The following is a 19,373-nucleotide window of genomic DNA, read 5'->3' as shown; positions in this document are numbered from 1 at the left end:
GACTACTGTATTTAAATAAAGACTACTGTATTTGGCCAATTTTTATAATAAAAAATATCATATCTACTTTTTGATAATTTGTGGTTTAAGATTGCATGCCCATAATGCCCACCGGACAATCTGGCCCAGAAAATACTGATAAGCATCCAAACTTTTGTAGGGCTTCAGATCTCGTATAATTGATTTGCTGGTGATAACATAATTATATAAATCATGTAGAGGGACAGTGCCAGATTTGCACAGCATCAGTAAACACACTGAAGAAGTTCAGTAAACATCCATCTTTAGCCCCAGTTTGCCCAATTTATGCACATTATGAGCAATATGCTCCCCATGAATGTGTTTTATTTCCTCTGAGACAGTATATATACTTTTGTTTACTATACTATAGTTGCCATAGTTTGCTTCAGCTACATAATGTATAATGTTACTTCACGTGTCATGATAAATTACATGTCTGCACACCTCAAAACTTTCTCTAATCATAAAAGCTTTTCCATCTGCAGAACAACTACCCAGAACTACTGATTTGGTTGGAGTTTTTTTATGATCACATTATGATTTCTGACTCGGTTATAAGTTGAAGCCTGTGACCTTTATCTACAGGATTTTATTTATTATTACTACTACTACATGATTGGCTGACTGGGGTTAGGGTTAGAGGTATGTGTTCTGGAAGTATGCGCTATTTTAAATGAAAGATACGTTCAAATTAGAACTACTTTGTTATTAAATTAACCTATATCTAATAATAGTCTAATGCATGTAGCATGGTTAATTTACCCTTTTCTGTTTAATTGTGGGTAAATTAGCTGATTTTCAGGAAATTAATCTGCAACCTTAATCATTGGTTCATTTGTCAAACCTAAATACCAAATGCTATATAAATCATTAGCACTTAGTAATAATGATTGATGTTGCTTTTTGGCCTATTTGACAAAAAACTGATTTTGTGGCATTGAATTATACTTTATTATCACAAGTGGCATTTTCATTGTTTTCCTTTATTTTTGCAGTACAAGTTATTATTCATATTGTCTGTGTGTAGTTATCATTTTTAGTTACCACAGAGAGCCCTGAAATCAAAGCAAGTTTGAAAGGCCCATGAGCAGTAGCTGACTACTTGGGCACAGTTGCCTATATTTTGGACATACAGCTAACAACTATTATTTATATTATAATATCTCTATGATACAGAGGTAAGAAATTGATCATTAAAACCTGAACAGTTATTTTCTTCACATCATACTCTAACACTATGCAGTTTCAACACTGTACTAAGTATTATGTATAATTTGAATGATGTTATCTGTTCACTTGTAGTTGTGGCATAGAGTCAAGACAGGAAAATGCCATGACCTCTGTCTCCTGCTTATCAATGCTTGTGCTGCCGTTTACTCCCACACACAACATCCCTGTGTGTTTCTGTCTGGTTGTAGATGCTCCAGCTGTGTCAGAGGGCAGAGATGTTGGAGTGACACTGGGCCAGAGAGGAGTGCTGGAGTGTGAGGCTGATGCAGTGCCTGAGGCAGATTTTGAATGGTACAAAGATAACAGAAGGTAATTGGTCTTACATTTGCATTTTAAATAGGCAAATTAAAGGTATGTGAATATGTGCGTGTGCCTTTGTGTGTGTGTGTGTGTGTGTGTGTGTGTGTGTGTGTGTGTGTGTGTGCACACAAGTTACTGATGGTTAATGATTTGCTGTGAAATTTATAGTCCCAATACTATCTAAACTGATTTTTTTTTTTAAAAAGTGTGGGAAAAAAAAGTCAAAAAGAAAACATGAATGATATGATTTGATATTTTTCACTCATTTAGGATCTTTAATGACTTTGATGGTATGGAGATTGTCAGTACTGGATTAGGATCAAAGCTGACCTTCTTTAATGTGTCTGATGGAGATTATGGCAACTACACCTGTGTTGCCATCAACACACTTGGGAGTTCAAATACAAGCTTCCTTCTGTTTGGTAAGTACATTTATGATACTTGACAACAGGAACTATAACTAAGATTGTGTAATATGTTAGATTTGTACAAACGTTGTTGTATGCAGTCATTTTATTTTGATGTTTAGTTGCTGCATTCGACCGTGTCCCTAGGGGTGTCCTGTGAGAGGTGCTACGGGAGGATGGGGTGTCTAGTCCATTGCTACGGGCCATTCGATCCCTATACAACCATTGCAAGAGCTTGGTTCACATTGCCGGCAATAAGTCGGATTCGTTCCCGGTGGGTAATGGGCTCTGCCAGGGCTGGCCTTTGTCACCGATTCTGTTCATAATTTTTATGGACAGGATTTCTAGGCGCAGCCAAGTGGCGGAGGGCTTTCACTTAGGTGGCCTCAGAATCTCATCTCTGCTTTTCGCAGATGATGTGGTTCTGTTGGCTTCATCGGGTGATGGCCTCCAGCTCGCACTGGAATGAGGATTAGCACATCCAAATCTGAGGCCATGGTTCTCAGCCGGAAAAGGGTGGAGTGCCCACTCCGGGTCGGGGATTAGTTCCTGCCCCAAGTGGAGGAGTTCAAGTATCTTGGGGTCTTGTTCGCGATTGATGGGAGAAGGGAGCCGGAGATCGACAGGCGGATTACTGATGCGGACGCTGCACCGGTCCGTCGTGGAGAAGAGAGAGCTGAGTGTAAAAACGAAGCTCTCAATTTACCGGTCGATCTACATCCTTACCCTCACCTATGGCCACAAGCTGTGGGTACTGACCAAAAGAACAAATGAGCTTCGTCCGAAGGGTGGCTGGCCTCTCCTTTAGAGATAAGGTGAGAAGTTCAGCCATCCGGGAGGGGCTCAGAGTAGAGCCGCTGCTCCTCCAAATCGAAAGGAGCCAGCTGAGGTGGTTCGGGCATCTGACAAGGATGCCTCCTGGGCGCCTCCTGGGTGAGGTGTTCCAGGTATGTCCCACCGGGAGGAGGCCCCGGGGCAGACCCAGGACATGCTGGAGAGATTATATCTCTCGGCTGGCCTGGGAATGCCTTGGTGTTCCCCCGGATAAGCTAGAGGAGGTGGCTGGGGAGAGGGAGGTCTGGGCTTCTCTGCTTAGGCTGCTGCCCCTGCGACCCAGCCCCGGATAAAGCGGAAGAAGATGGATGGATGGATAGTTGCTGCTAATCAGGTCACTCTTGCAGTGGTCCTCATTATCACTAAGCTGGGTCTTTAATCACTGTCACATGTAGTGACCAGAATTGCACTCTACAGCCCAAGATGGTACTTGTTGTGCTGCTGTGGAGCCTCTCAAACCAGAACCTGCAGCCAGTGGAGAATTTTTTATGTACTGTACATTGAGCTCACCAAGGCTGCAAAGCAGAATAAGTCACCGAATACAGTCCAAGACGGTTTCATTAACCAAGTACTACCCTGGGTGCATGTCTTTAACTTCACTATCTCCACTGTTCTGTCCTCTGTGAAGTTATAAATCTCACCAGAAAAATTTGAGAAGTGGAGAGTTGCATCTTATTTTGAAAATGTATTGGATTCACTGTGCTGTTCCTGTGTCTGACATCATGTCCTCTTCATCTGCTCTGCTTATTTAATATGGCTTCCATCAAAAATAAGGCCAAAATATAGTCAGTGAGTGAATAGCCACTTCTGGGACTAGACTGATAAACGTTTTGTTGGCATATTTAAGTCTATTTTTTGGCTAAAGTTCTAATTTGTATAATTTGTTAGATCCCAGGTTAGGCTTTGTTTGTTTGTTTTGTCATGATAATATATGTGTAATATTATACAGCAAATTAAGGGGACTGCTGAGCATACACCCTCGTGTGCACAATCATGGCTTATTTGTGTGTGTGGCTCCTGAGTTCTCTGCTCACACACAAGGAAAATAATTAGAATAGAATAGAATAATCCTTTAATTGTCCCACAAGGGGAAATTTGGTTGTAACAGCAGCCAAAAAGACACATATACAAACAAACAGTACACTGGACACGGAACAGAAACATACACAATTTTTCTTACATATTTACATTAAGGACAGTGGTTACTATATACAGAGAGTACTGTACAGTTATTAAATTAAATAAAAATAACTACAGGTAAGAGGCAAACCAGGTTGTAGTGCGAATTGCGTGGTAATAAATACCTGTGCTATACATATAAGTCTATAGAACTCTTGGAAATCAGTTAAGCCTGTGTCAAGCCTGTGTGAGCTTTAAATACACTGTTCTCATGTAAGCATTAAAATTCTTTCTGAAATCATACTGCCATGTCTGAATAAAGCCTTAAAAATTATTTATATGACAGACGGCCATTCAAATAATAATAAAAAAAAACCCTTACACATCTGATGGAAGGTCCTTGTTACATATTGCATTGTTAAAGGGTCTTTATTTGGAGAGTGCACAGATGTTTGCTGTTCTTAAAATTTTGATAAAATTACTTTATTTGTGGTACTTAAGACAAAGCATTTTGCCTTTAGGGCCCCACCGTTGCTTTTATGCGTTGCTGCTGTTTTGTCAGTTGAACTACCTGAAACTGATATCATTATGTTGCTTTTCTGTTTCTGACACGTTGCTCTGTTCAATTTGTTTCCCTGGTGTAGTGGTAATTGAACCCACTAGCTCAACACTTTTGCAAGGTTAGTATTCAACACCAGCATGAACGTCAGCTGTCGAGGATCAATAGTATTAATTGCATGCTGGAGCCTGTGGAACATTGCCATTTTCACAATTGTAAGTTAGGCTGCATTAGAATTTCAGAGACGATGAGTCTCTGCTACATTTGAAAAAAAGTGAAATCATTTGTCTTGGCTTTTTGAACCAGTCAAAATTGCACTTTAACCCTCTGTGGTTTTATTGAATTGACATGTTAGAGTTCTTGTGTGGTATGCAGGATCTCTGAGGACGGTGAGCAGCAAAGGAAAGTGACATATGCAAATCTGTGAAAATGGTCAATGAAGTCTGTTTCATTAACTGTGTTTCATCTTTTTCTTCTCAAACCTAACTGCCTCTCTATGTGACATCGGCTTCATTTTGATTCTTTGCATGTGCTTTTCCTAATGTAAGTATTTATCATGTTTGTTTGTTCTTCTGTGATCCATTGTACCAATATTTGCTGCATTTCAACTGTACATGCTACAGAAGAAAACCAAACAAAATTGCAAATTTCTTGTGTGAATCTGTGCACATTTTGAGGTCCAGCACTTTAACGTGTGAAACTGCAGAGATAAACACCACACCTACTTTGCCATTTGATTTGTCCTTGTGACTGCAACCAGCAGTCCATTCACATAACAGAATTGTATTAATGACTTTGATTTGGACTATGACTATGAGTGATTTTCATTATTCTAATTATCAGTAGAGAGGATTAGGAATAATCCACTGTGGAAGGATAATTGGATACATGCCCCCAAAGGAAACTTGTGGAAAGCCAAGGGAAATGAGTAGTCATTGTTTTACCAATTTCAATGTAAAAATGATCCAAAATCCTTTTATAATACACTCATTTAGAACTTGCCTCATCCCCAAAAAGGGCATGATGAAAATATTACATGCTTTTATTCATAGAATGCATCATGCAATACTTTGGTAATTTTAGCAATTTGTTAAAAATATCAGTGCTGGAATACTGCATTTCAATTTGAATAAGTGTTTTAAATCACTTCTCAATCCTAAGAATGTCCTTGAAAAAACAACCTTGCTGAGCACGGTTCATTTTTATCCTACTAAACCTTTGAGCAGTTCATGTCATCTTGAAGAGTTTTCCTTTAAATATAGTTTTTTGACAGTGTTGTTACTTCCTCACTGAGATTACTTCCTTACTCTGCTTCTCTTTGTTCATCTTTCACTATCATCCAAACTTCATAACACTATTCACTATTATGTGCTAAATAAATCAGATCCAAAGATGAATGATGATGATTAATTTACAGTTGCTACTTACAACAAATACAGGAAAAGAATGCATCGTAAGTGATGTTCAAAAACAAATTACAAACACAGTTTAACAAAAAAACAAACTGTAATAGAAACCTGAGGTACTTTAAAGTAGGATCCATGGCATATATCACTTGCTTTAACTTAAAACTTCAGCCAGCACGACGTTTTAACACCAGCAAGATGGACATTTTGACCCTCTGGCATTTTCAAAATCCTGTAACTCTATTAACCCTTTAAGGCCGGTCGGAGCGGGCACGTTCTGTTTTGCGTAACTATTTTTAAATCCCTGTAGAACCGGAACCGCGTAAGCTAGCGCAATAATTTTTTTTGCATATGAAACCTGACCTGAAAATTGTATAAAAAGCGCTTGCAGGAACAAAAACATAAAATAAAACTATGAAGACACTCAAAATAAATTTCCTGTTGTTGTAAACTATTTTTTGCAACTTTTTTGTATTTAAAGTTTTCAGGGATAAGCCTCTTAAATTTAAAGTAGAAATATATGTAAAAAAAAAACAAAAACGATTTTCTATTTTTTTGTAGTTTATTGCACTTTTTTTCAATTAATGCAGTTACTATGGACTTAATGCATACATATTATTAAAATATGGGCTATAACAGTTGTATTGATGTATAGATACTTGAAATGCTCCCAAAAATGGCACTGCAGCATGTAAAAATATAAAGTAAGCTCTGGCGGACTTGGTTCTATGGCAGGTCTTAAAGGGTTAAAATAAAACCTGATCGTCTCAAATTTCATGACTTTTTTTAAAAAAAAAAGGGGATTATTTATCAAATTTGGAATTTTGGAATGTTTGAGATCAAAAGAAAAACAAAATGTCCACTTTTACCTAGAACCCACCTTTGACTGTTATAACATCAGCCAAAAGCTAGTTATATGTGACTGATAAATAAATATATAGGTGACTGTAGTTAGATTAAAAAAAACAAAAAGAATGATTACTACAGGCTGAGTATGGGATTTTGAGCAGAAGCAGGGGGAGTGCGTAACCGAAAGCATGGAGAAGTGACAGGTTGCTTTCTCTTCTGAGCAGCATAGGAATTCATACCTAACGTGAACAGAGTCTAGACTGTGGAGAACTAATCCAAACAAATGAATAGTGAAATCCAGAGCACATCAGTAAACCAGGTTTTAGACCTGACCCGGACAGCTGGGGAGGTGAAGCTGCAGATTGAGAATTGGGGAGCAGTGTGAACACTGAATGGGAGGCTGCACTTTGGTGATTTTGAGGCAGATGTAAAAATGGACGCGATGATCAACTTGGACATTACTACTTTTACAATAATAATTTAAAATGCTTTTTTCTCCCCTTTTGTGTAGCCTGCGTTGAGATCAATTTTAAAATGTAAACAATCAACTGAGGGGTCAAAATCACTCCTCCTGGCAGTTACAGTGTTAATTACTGTGTTCCCAGATTCTCGCTATGCAAATATCCTGCATTTCTTTTTCCTAACTCTAAACCTTAAAAAATCTTATGTTTTGTGGCGAAACAAAAGAAGGTATAGATAATACAGTTAGTCACTTTTTCAGGCTCTTGGTTTAAGTCATTGTTAACTTTATCAGTATTAAAACATAATTGTTGCCATACAGTCTGTGGGTGTGCATTGTCAAACAACAAAGCACATTCTCAATTTCCGTCAACTGAATGTGTACTGAATTTTTGCTGATATATTAACCATTGACATTTTGTTTCTTGTTATGAATGCAAAACTGTTTGCAAGATAACCCAGGGGAACATACCATCAAAGACACAACCAGGTGTCCCTAAAATTGAACTCTAATATATTGTAGCAAAAACTTCTGCATCAAAATTGCAGTACTGTGACCTTTAAATTCTGTCTTCATGCCATCTTATTAAGATGACATACAAACCATAATAATTGTTACAGGTCTTATTACTCTTTAAGTTGTTGTTTAAAAAAAACACAAATATGTTTGTAATTCTGGATTGTTCACAGACGGGAGGCTTTACTTACTTCAAGTACTGACACACCAAAAGAAGAAAACTCCTTAGTGGTGAAACTTACCCAGATGTTTTTCCTCATTCTATCTCCTGTTAGGACCGAGAGCAGTTCAGGATGGCAGCGGCGGTGCAATGAGTGTGCACTCACACAACTGTCTCCTCTTCATTATAATTCTGTCCTTCCTGCTTAGATTTTGAAGATAAATTGAGTTGAACTCCAGTGTTTTGTGTGTGTGTGTACCTGCGTGTGTGTGTGTGTATGCGTGTGAGTGTGTGTGTGTGTGTGTGCGTGTGTGTGTATGTGTGTGCGTGGGAGTGTGTGTGTGTGCGTTTTTGTTTTTTCCAACTGAAACCATAAACTGATGCACATTAAGTGCATGATTTAATCTGCACTGCATTGATGTTGACCCGCTAAACAAGTATGTCATTGAGGGTCTTTTTTTTTAAGATTTCAAGGATGTAACAAATGTTTCACCTTTTAATTGAATTTTGTTGGATATTTTTCTCTTTGAATCATATTATTCTGGATTTTCTCTTTTTACCTGTGATTCTAAAAAAAAGATTTTTAAAATGGTGTCTCTTATTTTTAAAAAGTGTCTCTTAATCAAATGGATTTGTCTTGAATTTAACCACACTGAATATTCATGTCTATTCCAGGAAACAGCAAATTTACAGCAAATATAAGAAGTGAATTCTAAATACCTCAAAATTAAACTGAAAGAGTCAAACACAAGGTTGCCCTGAGGCTGAAAACCTGGTATTATCATATTTTAATGTATAATAATTATCCTTTCGTCTGGTTGTTGAAAGCAGAATTGTAGTATTTTTGTTTCCACCATTATAGTGATATATTTGCACTTGTGCTATGCTAATCTTTTTAATTATATTTTTTCAATTATGTGTAGTTTTAAATATTTTTAAGAACGGGAAATATGAACTTGTAATTATTTGGGACAAACCCCTTACTTTCATCTCTTTGTCATTTTTTGTTCTTTACTGGTACTGGTTGTATACAAAAATGTTGTCAAGATTATTATAATTATGTTAGACTTTAATATTTACAGATGGAGGGAATGTTAGCTACATTTGTATGGAGTGGACATCTGACTTAAATAATGCAGACCTATTAATGCTATTGATATTTGTTTAATATCATACCATGTATACATGCTCTAGAAATTGTTCCTGTTTATGTTCTAAACCAGCACTGGAGGGTTACAGAACAGTCGTTTTGAGTAGATTAACACAAAATAAACTCTTTCTGCATGTATTTAGACACAAATGACCCAAAGACTATATTTCATAAACTTCCTGTTTTTCAAATCACCAAACAAAGACCCTGATTTTTAAGTATTGTCTTCTCATTAACTTCAGAGTAAACTAGAGGTCTTCATGGGTACAAAAATGTCTGTCTGTGCAAAAATGTACCACAGTGAATTAAAGTGGATTTGCCTATTTTTTTTAATATTGACCCAGAAATAATATAGAAATAACACCTGGGTTAAAAAAAGGTCAGAAAAAATAGGTCAGAAATAAAGACTATATGTAAAACGTGGCATAACTGCAAATGAGCATTTATGCCACTGTGACATAATTGCTCATTTGCAGTCTTAAGAGTTCCTTTTTCATTGACAACCTGAGGAAATTATTCACTACCATACAATAGTAACTAGAAGCATACATTGTTTCATCATTATCTGTAAATTAAACTATAATGCACAAAGTGAAGATCATATTAGACTGAAGCTGTATTGAAAGTAGGAACTGAGACCATAAACTTATAAGAAAAGGGTTGAATTAGCAAACATTTTGCAGTAAAGACTTTCAGACTTCTGTTGATTTGGACTTTATAAATTAAGCAATTATTCTTAGCCTATTAGAATGAAAGCAGATTTAAGGTACTTTTGCTGCCACTTCACGATTTAGACTTATAGGCTAAGACCCATCTTTAGTATTTTGTCCATTATCCAGTCCTATACAGATCTACTGACATGGGTAGACTCATGAAGACCTTTAGAGTAAATGTGTTGTCTTTTGACACGAGTAAAATACAAAATCATTGATACTCTTAAACCAAAATGTACAGTATAGGAGTCAGATTGTGAGATGTTGGTCAGAAGATTTAATAATTTTAGACTTTACTGTAGAGTATGCAAGCCAACTGCAATAACTGAGACTGATTAAAGGTCTCAGCAAATAGGCCACAACAGTTCTTATCACCTGATATATAACTTGCATTAACAGAAAAGACAGAATATATGAGAAAACCTGAAAATCACATGTTTCAATATGGACAAACATCAGTGCAGGCAGAGTGTCACAGGCAGCAAACAATCAGCAGACCTCCTTTACCATATTTCATTGTGAGCATGAGAATTTTATGCAACAATCTGTAACCTCTCACAAAATGACAGGAAGAATTAAAGCTGGTAATTTCTCTCTTTCATATCTCTCAATTTGAAAAGAGATTTGTACCAATTGGCAGACTGTACTTAACATGGGTATGCTTTTTTGTTATTTAGTGACAATAACAAAAAATGTACATCTGGTGTTGAACTACTGGCTTTTGTAATGAAAGGGATTGTTTTAAGACATTGTGCATCCCTTGCAAAATGCTGTTTGTTTTTACTGTCAGTTTCTATCAGAGTTTTGCAATTGAAGGTTTCCATTAACACTGCAACAAACAAAAACAGTGAATTAAAACAAATTACTATGTCTGTTTAATGATGGGAGATGTTGCCTTTCTTATCTTCTGAACGTTCATCACACCTAAAAGGAGGAAAGGGTACACAAAAGCAATGACCTCTGTTCTTTTAATATACATTTTTTGCCCCCTTTCTCAGTCTTTTCCCTCTGGCTTGTGTCAGCACCACTGAGGCCCTAGTCCATCATCCACATTCCCCTACCTCTATCTTTCTTTTCTTTCCATGGTTTTTGGGGATAACAACCTTTTCACTCCTTGGTGTGAAAAGAAGAGCCAACATCCAAATCAGAGAGGCATGAAACGGGTCGTTTTAGAAACTGATCAGGATAATCACGACCTGAATCTGACAGGCTAATCATTGTTTGTTTTCACATATCAGAGAGAGGGAGGGACAGAGCGAGACTGCAGAACATTATTTATCTCTAGCACTCCAATGTTTGGAAATGACATGGTAATTATTCCATCCTGGGTTGAAAGAAGGCACTACCAATCACACGTCTATCCTGCACAGTCATTTTATGACAAGATTCACCACATTTAAGATGGACTCACATCACCTCATAGGGAAGTTTTTGCAGTGATCCATTCAATACTACCTATAAGCAAATGTTTATCATCTAGCCAGATTTTTTAATAGCGCAGCAATAAACACCTGAAAGTCTTATTTCGATTTTCCAGTACATTTGCTGCTGAGTACTTGCTCACACTTAGTAGCACATGTACAGTTTGATCACTATCTCACAAGGTAATCGAAACTGTGAGAATTAAAAATACGACTTTAGAACTCTACAAATTTTTTATATCAAATACACCTGTTTATGAACTTGCAGTAAGATCTCTCACCATGGATAAAATTTTGCAAATTGCTTAACACTGAGCTAAGAATGTGATAAAAATCTTGATGCATTCTTAATCATCCAGGTAAAAAAAAATCCCCAAACGTTGATTCTGTTCATGTGGACGTAACGCTTTCAGTGGGAGAAATGTTTTGTCACTCATCCAAGTGACTTCTTCAGTCTCAGCTGACCCCACCTTCTTCAAATCAAACAAAATTGATGGCAAACATTTATGCTGGTTTGTGCTTCTAAAATGTTAGTTTGTAATGCTTTTGTAAGAACATTAATGAAAGTTTCAAGGTCAAAAGCCCGTATTTACCTTTTCTAATAAAAAACATCCCTATGTTGTTCTGATTAATTTTTATTTTGTTAATGCATAGTCTATTTTAACTATTACGGTGAACCTATTTTTTTTTTTACTTTTGAGACTGTGATCATGATAAAAATATCATGGTTTATGTTTCACAATGTTTTCACAATAAAGAAAGGTGCTGGGTGACCTTGGATGACCTCTAGGAACTTTTATTAATATATTTGAAATTATTAAATTATTATTTATTAACAACCAGAGACCAAAGACTATTCTTCAATGACAACTGATCAGTGGCCATCAGTACCATTCATAGAGAGTTGGGAAATGGCTGCAATCACAGCATTGTAAGATAGCGAAAGATGTACCCTTAGGCTCCTTCCTCAATTCAGAGATGGTCTTTCCCTTTTCACGTAAATGGCCTCCTTCACTCCCCACTCAAACTAGCACTCCTCCCTGTCCAGGATGTGTACCGGTACAGCTTCATCCTACAGGTTAGTGGAAAGAGTATGCACCAGCCTGTAGGATTATATAGACTGCAAAGTCTTGGCCTGATGAGTTACCTCTTGTTGTGCCATCTACTTTGCCAGAGGTTGTTTGGTTTCCCCGATGTATAAATAATGGCAATTCTTCTGGCACTTAGCAGCGTACACTACATTACTCTGTTTGTATCTGGTGATTTGATCCTTGGGGTAGACCAGTTTTTGGCGCATTTACTCAAGGCCATCTTGATATGATGTTTTTCTGCTTCCTTGGCTGCTGTATCTGTGGGGATGGTGTTCGCTCTATGTTGTACCATCCTGATCACAACCAGTTTTTGCTTTAGTGGATGATGAGAGTTAAACCTTGAATACTGATCCATATGCGTAGGTAGACGGTACACATCAACTTTTAAATGACCCCCATTACTGATGAAAATCTTACAGTTTAAGAAGGCTAGTCTGTCATTTTTCATATCCTCCCTGGTGAACTTGATGTGTTTGTCTACCGAGTTAATGTGATCAGTGAATTGTGGTACATCCTGAGATTGTCATCCACATACCTGAGCCAATGACTTGGTGGTTTTCCTTACCTGGATGCATCAAGACATTTTAACCCACTTTGGCAAAGACTGCCTAAAGCTACTACATGAGTACGAGAAAACAGCAAGTAAGATAGCTGACTCCAGGATCCACCTGAGATTCAGCCTCAGATGCAGACAAAACAGGATTACTCCTAAAATTCCGCCAATGAGATCATAAGTTCAAGGCCTCCAAGAAACAAAAATCCCCCAGAAGGCACAGAACACAACATTTTGGGAACGATAAGTATCATCCATGATCAGAGGATGACATAGAGAAGAGTCAATGCCTGTCAGATCATTGTTGAAAATCCAACTGGATTATATTTTCTAAAGCTTTCGTGTTGGTCTGAGATGTACAAAGCTAAGAGTAAAAGGTAATTTTAATTTCATTGTTTTCAAATCCCTGTTGTTCCAAACACAGAAAAGGGAAAAGCATGTGGAGAAAACCTATGCATGCTGCCTCTTTACAGGCTTATTTTGGATTTTTTTAAGCCTTTTGTATTACCTAGTGCCAGTGTTCTTGATCCGATATGGACATTGTCAGCCTCAAGGTTAGACAAGCTGGCTTGCAGAGCAGTTAAATAAAGACAGTCAAATTGCATGTTGCGAGGCAGTGTAATGATTTGTGCCACACAACACAGCTAATTTCCCATTTAATGCACATTTAGTTGAAAAACCAAAACAAAATCTTTCTTTGTCCTCATGTTGTCCAGTTGGTCTTAACTAGGTTCACTTTAATTCAAATTCTGTTGTAATTAAACTTTTAATGTTTCCCTTTAATGTGACTACTATGGTTCAAGGGTTTGTGCTAAAATAGAAATTGCATGTGTTTTGGATAACCTTCCAGCTAACCTTAATTCAGGCGTATTTATATTCATCTTTGCAGACTATTTTGATTGTTCAAGTCTTTGAACAGCTTCATGATGTTTCTGTCTGCAGGTTTTTGTTTTGGAATAACAACATTTTGATTGTTTCCTGTAATACAGCCACAGGCAGCACTGGCTAACAGTGACAAATCATAGCTACATTAGCTTGATACTTAATTAATTTTCAATTCTTGGACATTCAAAGGAACTACACTAGTTTGAAATACATCTGAATTTTCCTTTAAGTAAGAAGTCTGACCTTGTGTGATGATTACAGTGTTTTGCTAAATGTCATTTTTTTTTTATAAATAAAATAGAATTAAATTGAAATGTAATTTAAGAAATCATTCCCTTTAGTAATTAAAAGTCAAAAACTGATTGTGAAAGACTGCACTATTACATTTAGTTTTTAGAAAATAATTTAAATATTTTTTTTGTCTTGTCACTCTTTGCCCTTTATCTTTTCTTTCCCCTCACCCCAAACCAGCCATTGCAGATGGCCACCCTTCCCTAGGCCTGGTTCTGTCATAGGTTTCTTTCGTTAAAACTGAGTTTTTCCATCCCACTTTCTAGAAGTGCTTACACTTAGGGGGTTGGCAGATTATTGAGATTTTCCCTTTAATGTTGTAGGATCTTTACTCTACAATATACAGTATAAAGCACCTTGAGATGATTGTGGTAGTTTTTGTGCTTTGGCGCTATGTAAATGGAAATAAACTGAAACGAGTTGAATTAAAATTGATTCTTTTTCCACATGCTATGCACTTTCAGCAACTGCACATAATATGCATCTCTTTCAGGCAAACTCAACACAACAGGAGCTGACATACCTATTTAAATTGGAAATAAGCAACCACAGTAACAATTAATCTCTCAGACAAATTGAAGGCAGGCATATTGCATTTTTTTTGTGTCTGCACTATGTTAGAGCAATGGCTCCCAATTCCCACCAAGCATGACTTTAAAAAAAATTATATGCAAGTCCTAATCAAGCCAAACCCATGACAAAATCCAGGCGAATGAGCAGAGGATCTTAGAAATACATATTTCTGATCCTGCACCAGCATTCATTTATGAAAACGCACTGAGAAGTGCTGGATACACATAATTTTTTTCTTTCTGTGAGCCAATTTTGAATCACAGCCCACTAAGATTTGTATTTTGGAAGCATTGCATGTTCATGTTTATATGACCAATTACAAACATCTGTCTCAACTGCCCGGAGATTATCTTAGCAGATTCATGACATTGTCTCACAATATGTTGGGATTCATTTTTGGATTATTTACATGACTAAAATTCTACCCTACACTGAAAAAAGGCCATGTTTGATTTACTTGATTCAATAGTGGACATTGGCTGCACACAAATGTTTTGCTTTGGCAGAAACTTAAACAACTGAGTTAAATCAACACAACTTTTCATATTCAATAAAACTGTGCATTTTGTGTTCATAAAACACGATTGAAACATGTTTAGATGAAGTAAATTGAGCTCTTGGAATATTTTAATCCTTCGCACTTTTGTCATTTTATTTCAACACTATTCAATAACTTTTACCCCAATACTACTTGGTCACTTACAGTAAATACTACTTGAAGGTAGTTGTATAGAGTTGTTGGTCATATGTATTTTATTGATGAAAAATGTGTGCTCATATTTAAGGCTGACAGTAATAAAATGTTGTCTCTTAATATTTTGTGATTTCTTGTCTTTATTTAGTGTTAATGGGTTGTTCAGAGTAAATAGTGATAGGAAGAAATCAAATTGCTGGCATGCTGCACCGCCAATAGACTAGTGATGGGATTTCCGGTTCAGCTCACTAAAAAGAACCGGCTCTTCGGGTTGTTTTGTTGCTTTAATTAATTTATTATTAACAATAATATAAAATTATGCACAAAAGGAATTACTAATGTAAAAAACAGTGGTTTTATTTATATAGGTTTATATATAAATATTTACGGTGGCCCCTAGAGACAAAGCACGTACAAACTCCAAAGCAAGTACAAACTCCAAAACACTTTTCTAGCATGAACTGAACTTCCAAAACAGAGCTACCTAGATCACTTACATTACACAATTGAAAGCAAATGTGTATTGTTTGTGTATTTATACACAAGCACTCATATATATTCAAATAATTTTAAAAAAAACTTTAACATTTACCTGTTATTACCACACACCAAATCCGTTTGTTGGTACTTGCTGGCTTGTGTAGCCACTAGGTAACAAAAGGTCAACACTGCACCTAGCATCCTGGGGTCCGTTCTTCGTACCTCGCTAAGTAAGTTAGCTGGATTTGATTGTTGACGATTTCGCGTGATCTTGGATCGTTCGGTTCTCCGAAGCTCATCCGGGACTTGCTGTCATAGCAACAGATCCGTAAGCGTAAACCTGCTTGGGAGCAAGATTGATAAGGAGTTTTCAGAATTCAGCGTATATTGCGGGATAGACAGGATCCTTTAGCTCAGTGTGACAGTGTGCTCATAGAGAGATATCGATTTTCCTGTGAGGGTATTATTTACTTAACCAACTTGTTGGATCCCTATGTTAAGAGTTCCACTCACCGTAGTCGGGCATTAACAACTGCACAAACTGTGTGCATTGCCTTGCATTTCTTTGCGAGTGGCACGTTTCTGTACGCTGTTGGAGATGCAGAGAACATTGGCAAAAGTGCTGTCTGCCGTTCCATTCGCAAAGTATACCTGGCACTCAAGCATTTCCTGGGTGTGTTTGTCAAAAGGTTGTCAAACAGGGATTTTTTTTTCTATTGCAGGTACATTAAATTCGATAATGAATGTGATGCAATCATGACCTATGTCTGTAACTATAGCTCGATTGTCAGCACACCGATGGTGTGTGACTCTATGTGCCATATCACAAATGTGGAAGCTAAATGGCCCGGATCAGTGCATGACTCAGGAATTTTCAGAGTCATGCACTGATCAGGGTTATGCACATTATTTGAGTGTGGTAAGAAAAAGAGACTTATTTTGATATTTCATACTTATTTTGGGCCTAACATAACAGCATTTCTCCATTACACAGGGGCCTACGATGGGATTCTCCTTGGAGACAGGGGTTATGCATGCAGGCAGTACTTCATGACACCGTTCCCTGACCCCAACCCTGGGCCACAAACCCGCTACAATGCAGCTCTAGCCAGGACAAGGGCACGCATTGAAATGACCTTTGGGCAAATAAAGGGAAGATTTCAGTGTCTGAAAAGTCTGAGGGTTGCACCTGACAGGGCATGTGACATTATTGTTGCATGTGCCGTACTGCACAACATTGCCACCATCAGAAAGGAGAGGACTCCTGTGGTGGAGGTGCAGCCTGATGATGACCTCCAGCCAGTGCACTTGGACCAACCTAGTGGCAGAGCTGCACGGGACAGAATTGTGCAACACAATTTCGAATATTAAAAACATGAAAAAACATATTTTTCATTGAAATTTATTTCAGCATCTTTTTCTGTCTCATCAAAAAAAAGCCAGTCATCATTTGCCAGGAAAAAAATCATATATACTGTATCACGCAAGGTCATCAATAGTGCTCTGTATGAAAGTGTATTTTTACTTACTCTGAAGTTCCTTTTGAAGGAACTCGATTTCTAGTTGAACTTTTTGCCTCATTAGAGCTTGAAGTTTGATTTCACCTAGAAGCTTTTGTTTCTTTGGCTCAGTATACTCCATTTTTTGCTGGAGACTTCTCTTATAGAGCAAACGAATGTCACCCTTTTTCAACTGTAGAGACAACATTTAACGGTCAATACATGTCATATAGGAAGTAAAATTAATTACAAGACTGCCCACCTCTGTATCAGGCCTCTCTGCCGGCCTCTTTGCCTGCAAATCATACTGCAGTCAGAAACACATAGAAGTACACAAGTAGATACAAATTCAGGCCAAATTATGCATGCACTTACAGGGACTTCCTCCAAACCACAGTCATCTAACAGGGTTGCTTCACTGTCCTGTGCAATGGAAACAAAATGGTGTTACAAAGGGATGTGGTACAGCCTATTGGTCTAAATAATTTAAAAAAAGATTTTTATATACACAAATATACATATATATATATCCCAACTTACTGTGCATGCTTCAGTCACCCCTTGCATTGGAACAGGTAAAAGGGATGGAGTGTTATGTAAAACTACACACTAAAAAACCCACGATGTCAATAAATGTCAAAGTACAAAAAGCATTTTAATTAAGGCAACAACCAAATATTTTACATTGTACAAATAGAATTATGAGCTCATTTACCAGTTATGAAAGTGCTGCTGCTACTGCACCCCGGCTGCTGGTCTAAGGAAGAGCTGCCCCCAGGGATGCCCTCAACAATGGGTCTGGTGGCATTCAATCCTAGGGCCAGCTCCTCTGCCGGGGTGTGACAAGGGGGTGCAGGACCACCACCTGTCTTTTTTTGCTCTGCCCTTTTCTTGGTTGCTGTTATAAATAAACAAACAGATTATTTCAGGGTCTCTTTTCAAGAGACTAAAAGCAATATAAGTGATAAATATTACCATTCTGTAGAATATTCTTATATTTCACTTTTACTTGTTCCCATTTTCTAGTGGGTCCTGTTGTGGCTCTAATGTGAAAGAGGATATAATGTAATATAATATAATATGATATAATATAATATAATGTAATATAATATAATAAATTACTTACGAGTTTAATTTGTCAGCAACTTTCTGCCAGTCCTCTCTCCTTGCTTTTGCAGCCTTTGCAGTGTTCCCTTGTGTTTTAATTAAACTCTGAAACTCCTGAAACCCCTCAATAAAGAGTTCTTGCTCTGCTGGATGTGTCATTTGATCTTGGATGTAGTAAGCGAGGTACGAAGAACGGACCCCTGGAGCACTTTCTGTTGTCTTTTGTATGTGTTTTGAGTTTTTATGTGCTTCTGGAGTTTTTACGTGTTTTGCAGTTTTTACGTGCTTTGTCTGTAGGGGTCACCGTAAATATACTTTTATTTATTCACTCCACATAAAATGTAATAAATAAATCATATAATACAAAAACCAACATTTCAATTTTTAACTATTTAAATTTTCAGCTTTTTCCGTCAAAAATTTTAAAGTGAAACAACACAAAACACTGAAAACCACAACACAATTAAATATAAATTAAAATATGAAAACAATAAGAAGATGCATATTCTCTGTCATATGGGCCTGCATGAATAAACTTTCTGAATCCTTTATCATCTGCAACTGAAAATAGTTGTGGATGATTACTATACCTTTCTAATGTGACGTTGTTGCCCCTGGCTCTCTCTCTCTCCCTCCCGCTCTGTTCCTGTGCTACTGAGTGTAACTACCGCCCCTCCCCCCTCATCCCAGCGTAAAGCACAAGGCTTGCATGCTGAGTGAAGCGGAAAAAAAGTGTGAGAGAGAGGGTGAGAGAAAGAAAAAAAAAAACAACCCACGGCTCGCGACAAGGAGCTGGCTCACGTCGTTCACGTCAAAGATCCGGTTCTAAGAGCCATTTCATTTGTGACCGACACATCACTACAATAGACTTTATCATGAAAAAAACTGCAAGATCCTCTACAATTGGATCAAGTCAAGTAAGGAACAAGTCAAACTTATTGGTTTCTTATCCCTCAGAGGTCCTGACCTTGGACTGAGCTCATTGTCGTATGCCTGATACATTACCAACAACCACTAACTGTAGTTTTTTAAATCACATCAATATGTCTTACAGC

At 37.3% G+C, this 19,373-nt stretch overlaps 1 protein-coding gene across 10 annotated transcripts in view; it reads left to right on the top strand.

Annotated features, from left to right (window-relative positions):
* Positions 1-19,373, top strand: part of ntm (neurotrimin) — a 467,074-nt gene that overhangs the window by 442,885 nt on the left and 4,816 nt on the right. For 3 of the 10 annotated variants that reach the window (XM_076888932.1, XM_076888931.1, XM_076888936.1), the window contains 3 exons: positions 1,440-1,560; positions 1,822-1,973; positions 16,707-18,230. In XM_076888932.1, the coding sequence (XP_076745047.1) occupies positions 1,440-1,560; positions 1,822-1,973; positions 16,707-17,083 (650 nt within the window). In that variant the 3' untranslated portion in view covers positions 17,084-18,230. The other 7 variants (XM_076888935.1, XM_012923630.2, XR_013100476.1 and 4 more) reach the window with 6 other exon arrangements.

The sequence above is a fragment of the Maylandia zebra genome, linkage group LG10, assembly GCF_041146795.1.
Source record: "Maylandia zebra isolate NMK-2024a linkage group LG10, Mzebra_GT3a, whole genome shotgun sequence".
In the NCBI taxonomy this organism is placed as follows: Eukaryota; Metazoa; Chordata; class Actinopteri; order Cichliformes; family Cichlidae; genus Maylandia; species Maylandia zebra.
Note: the sequence above shows the minus strand (reverse complement) of the source record. Positions and strands in the feature narration are given on the sequence as shown.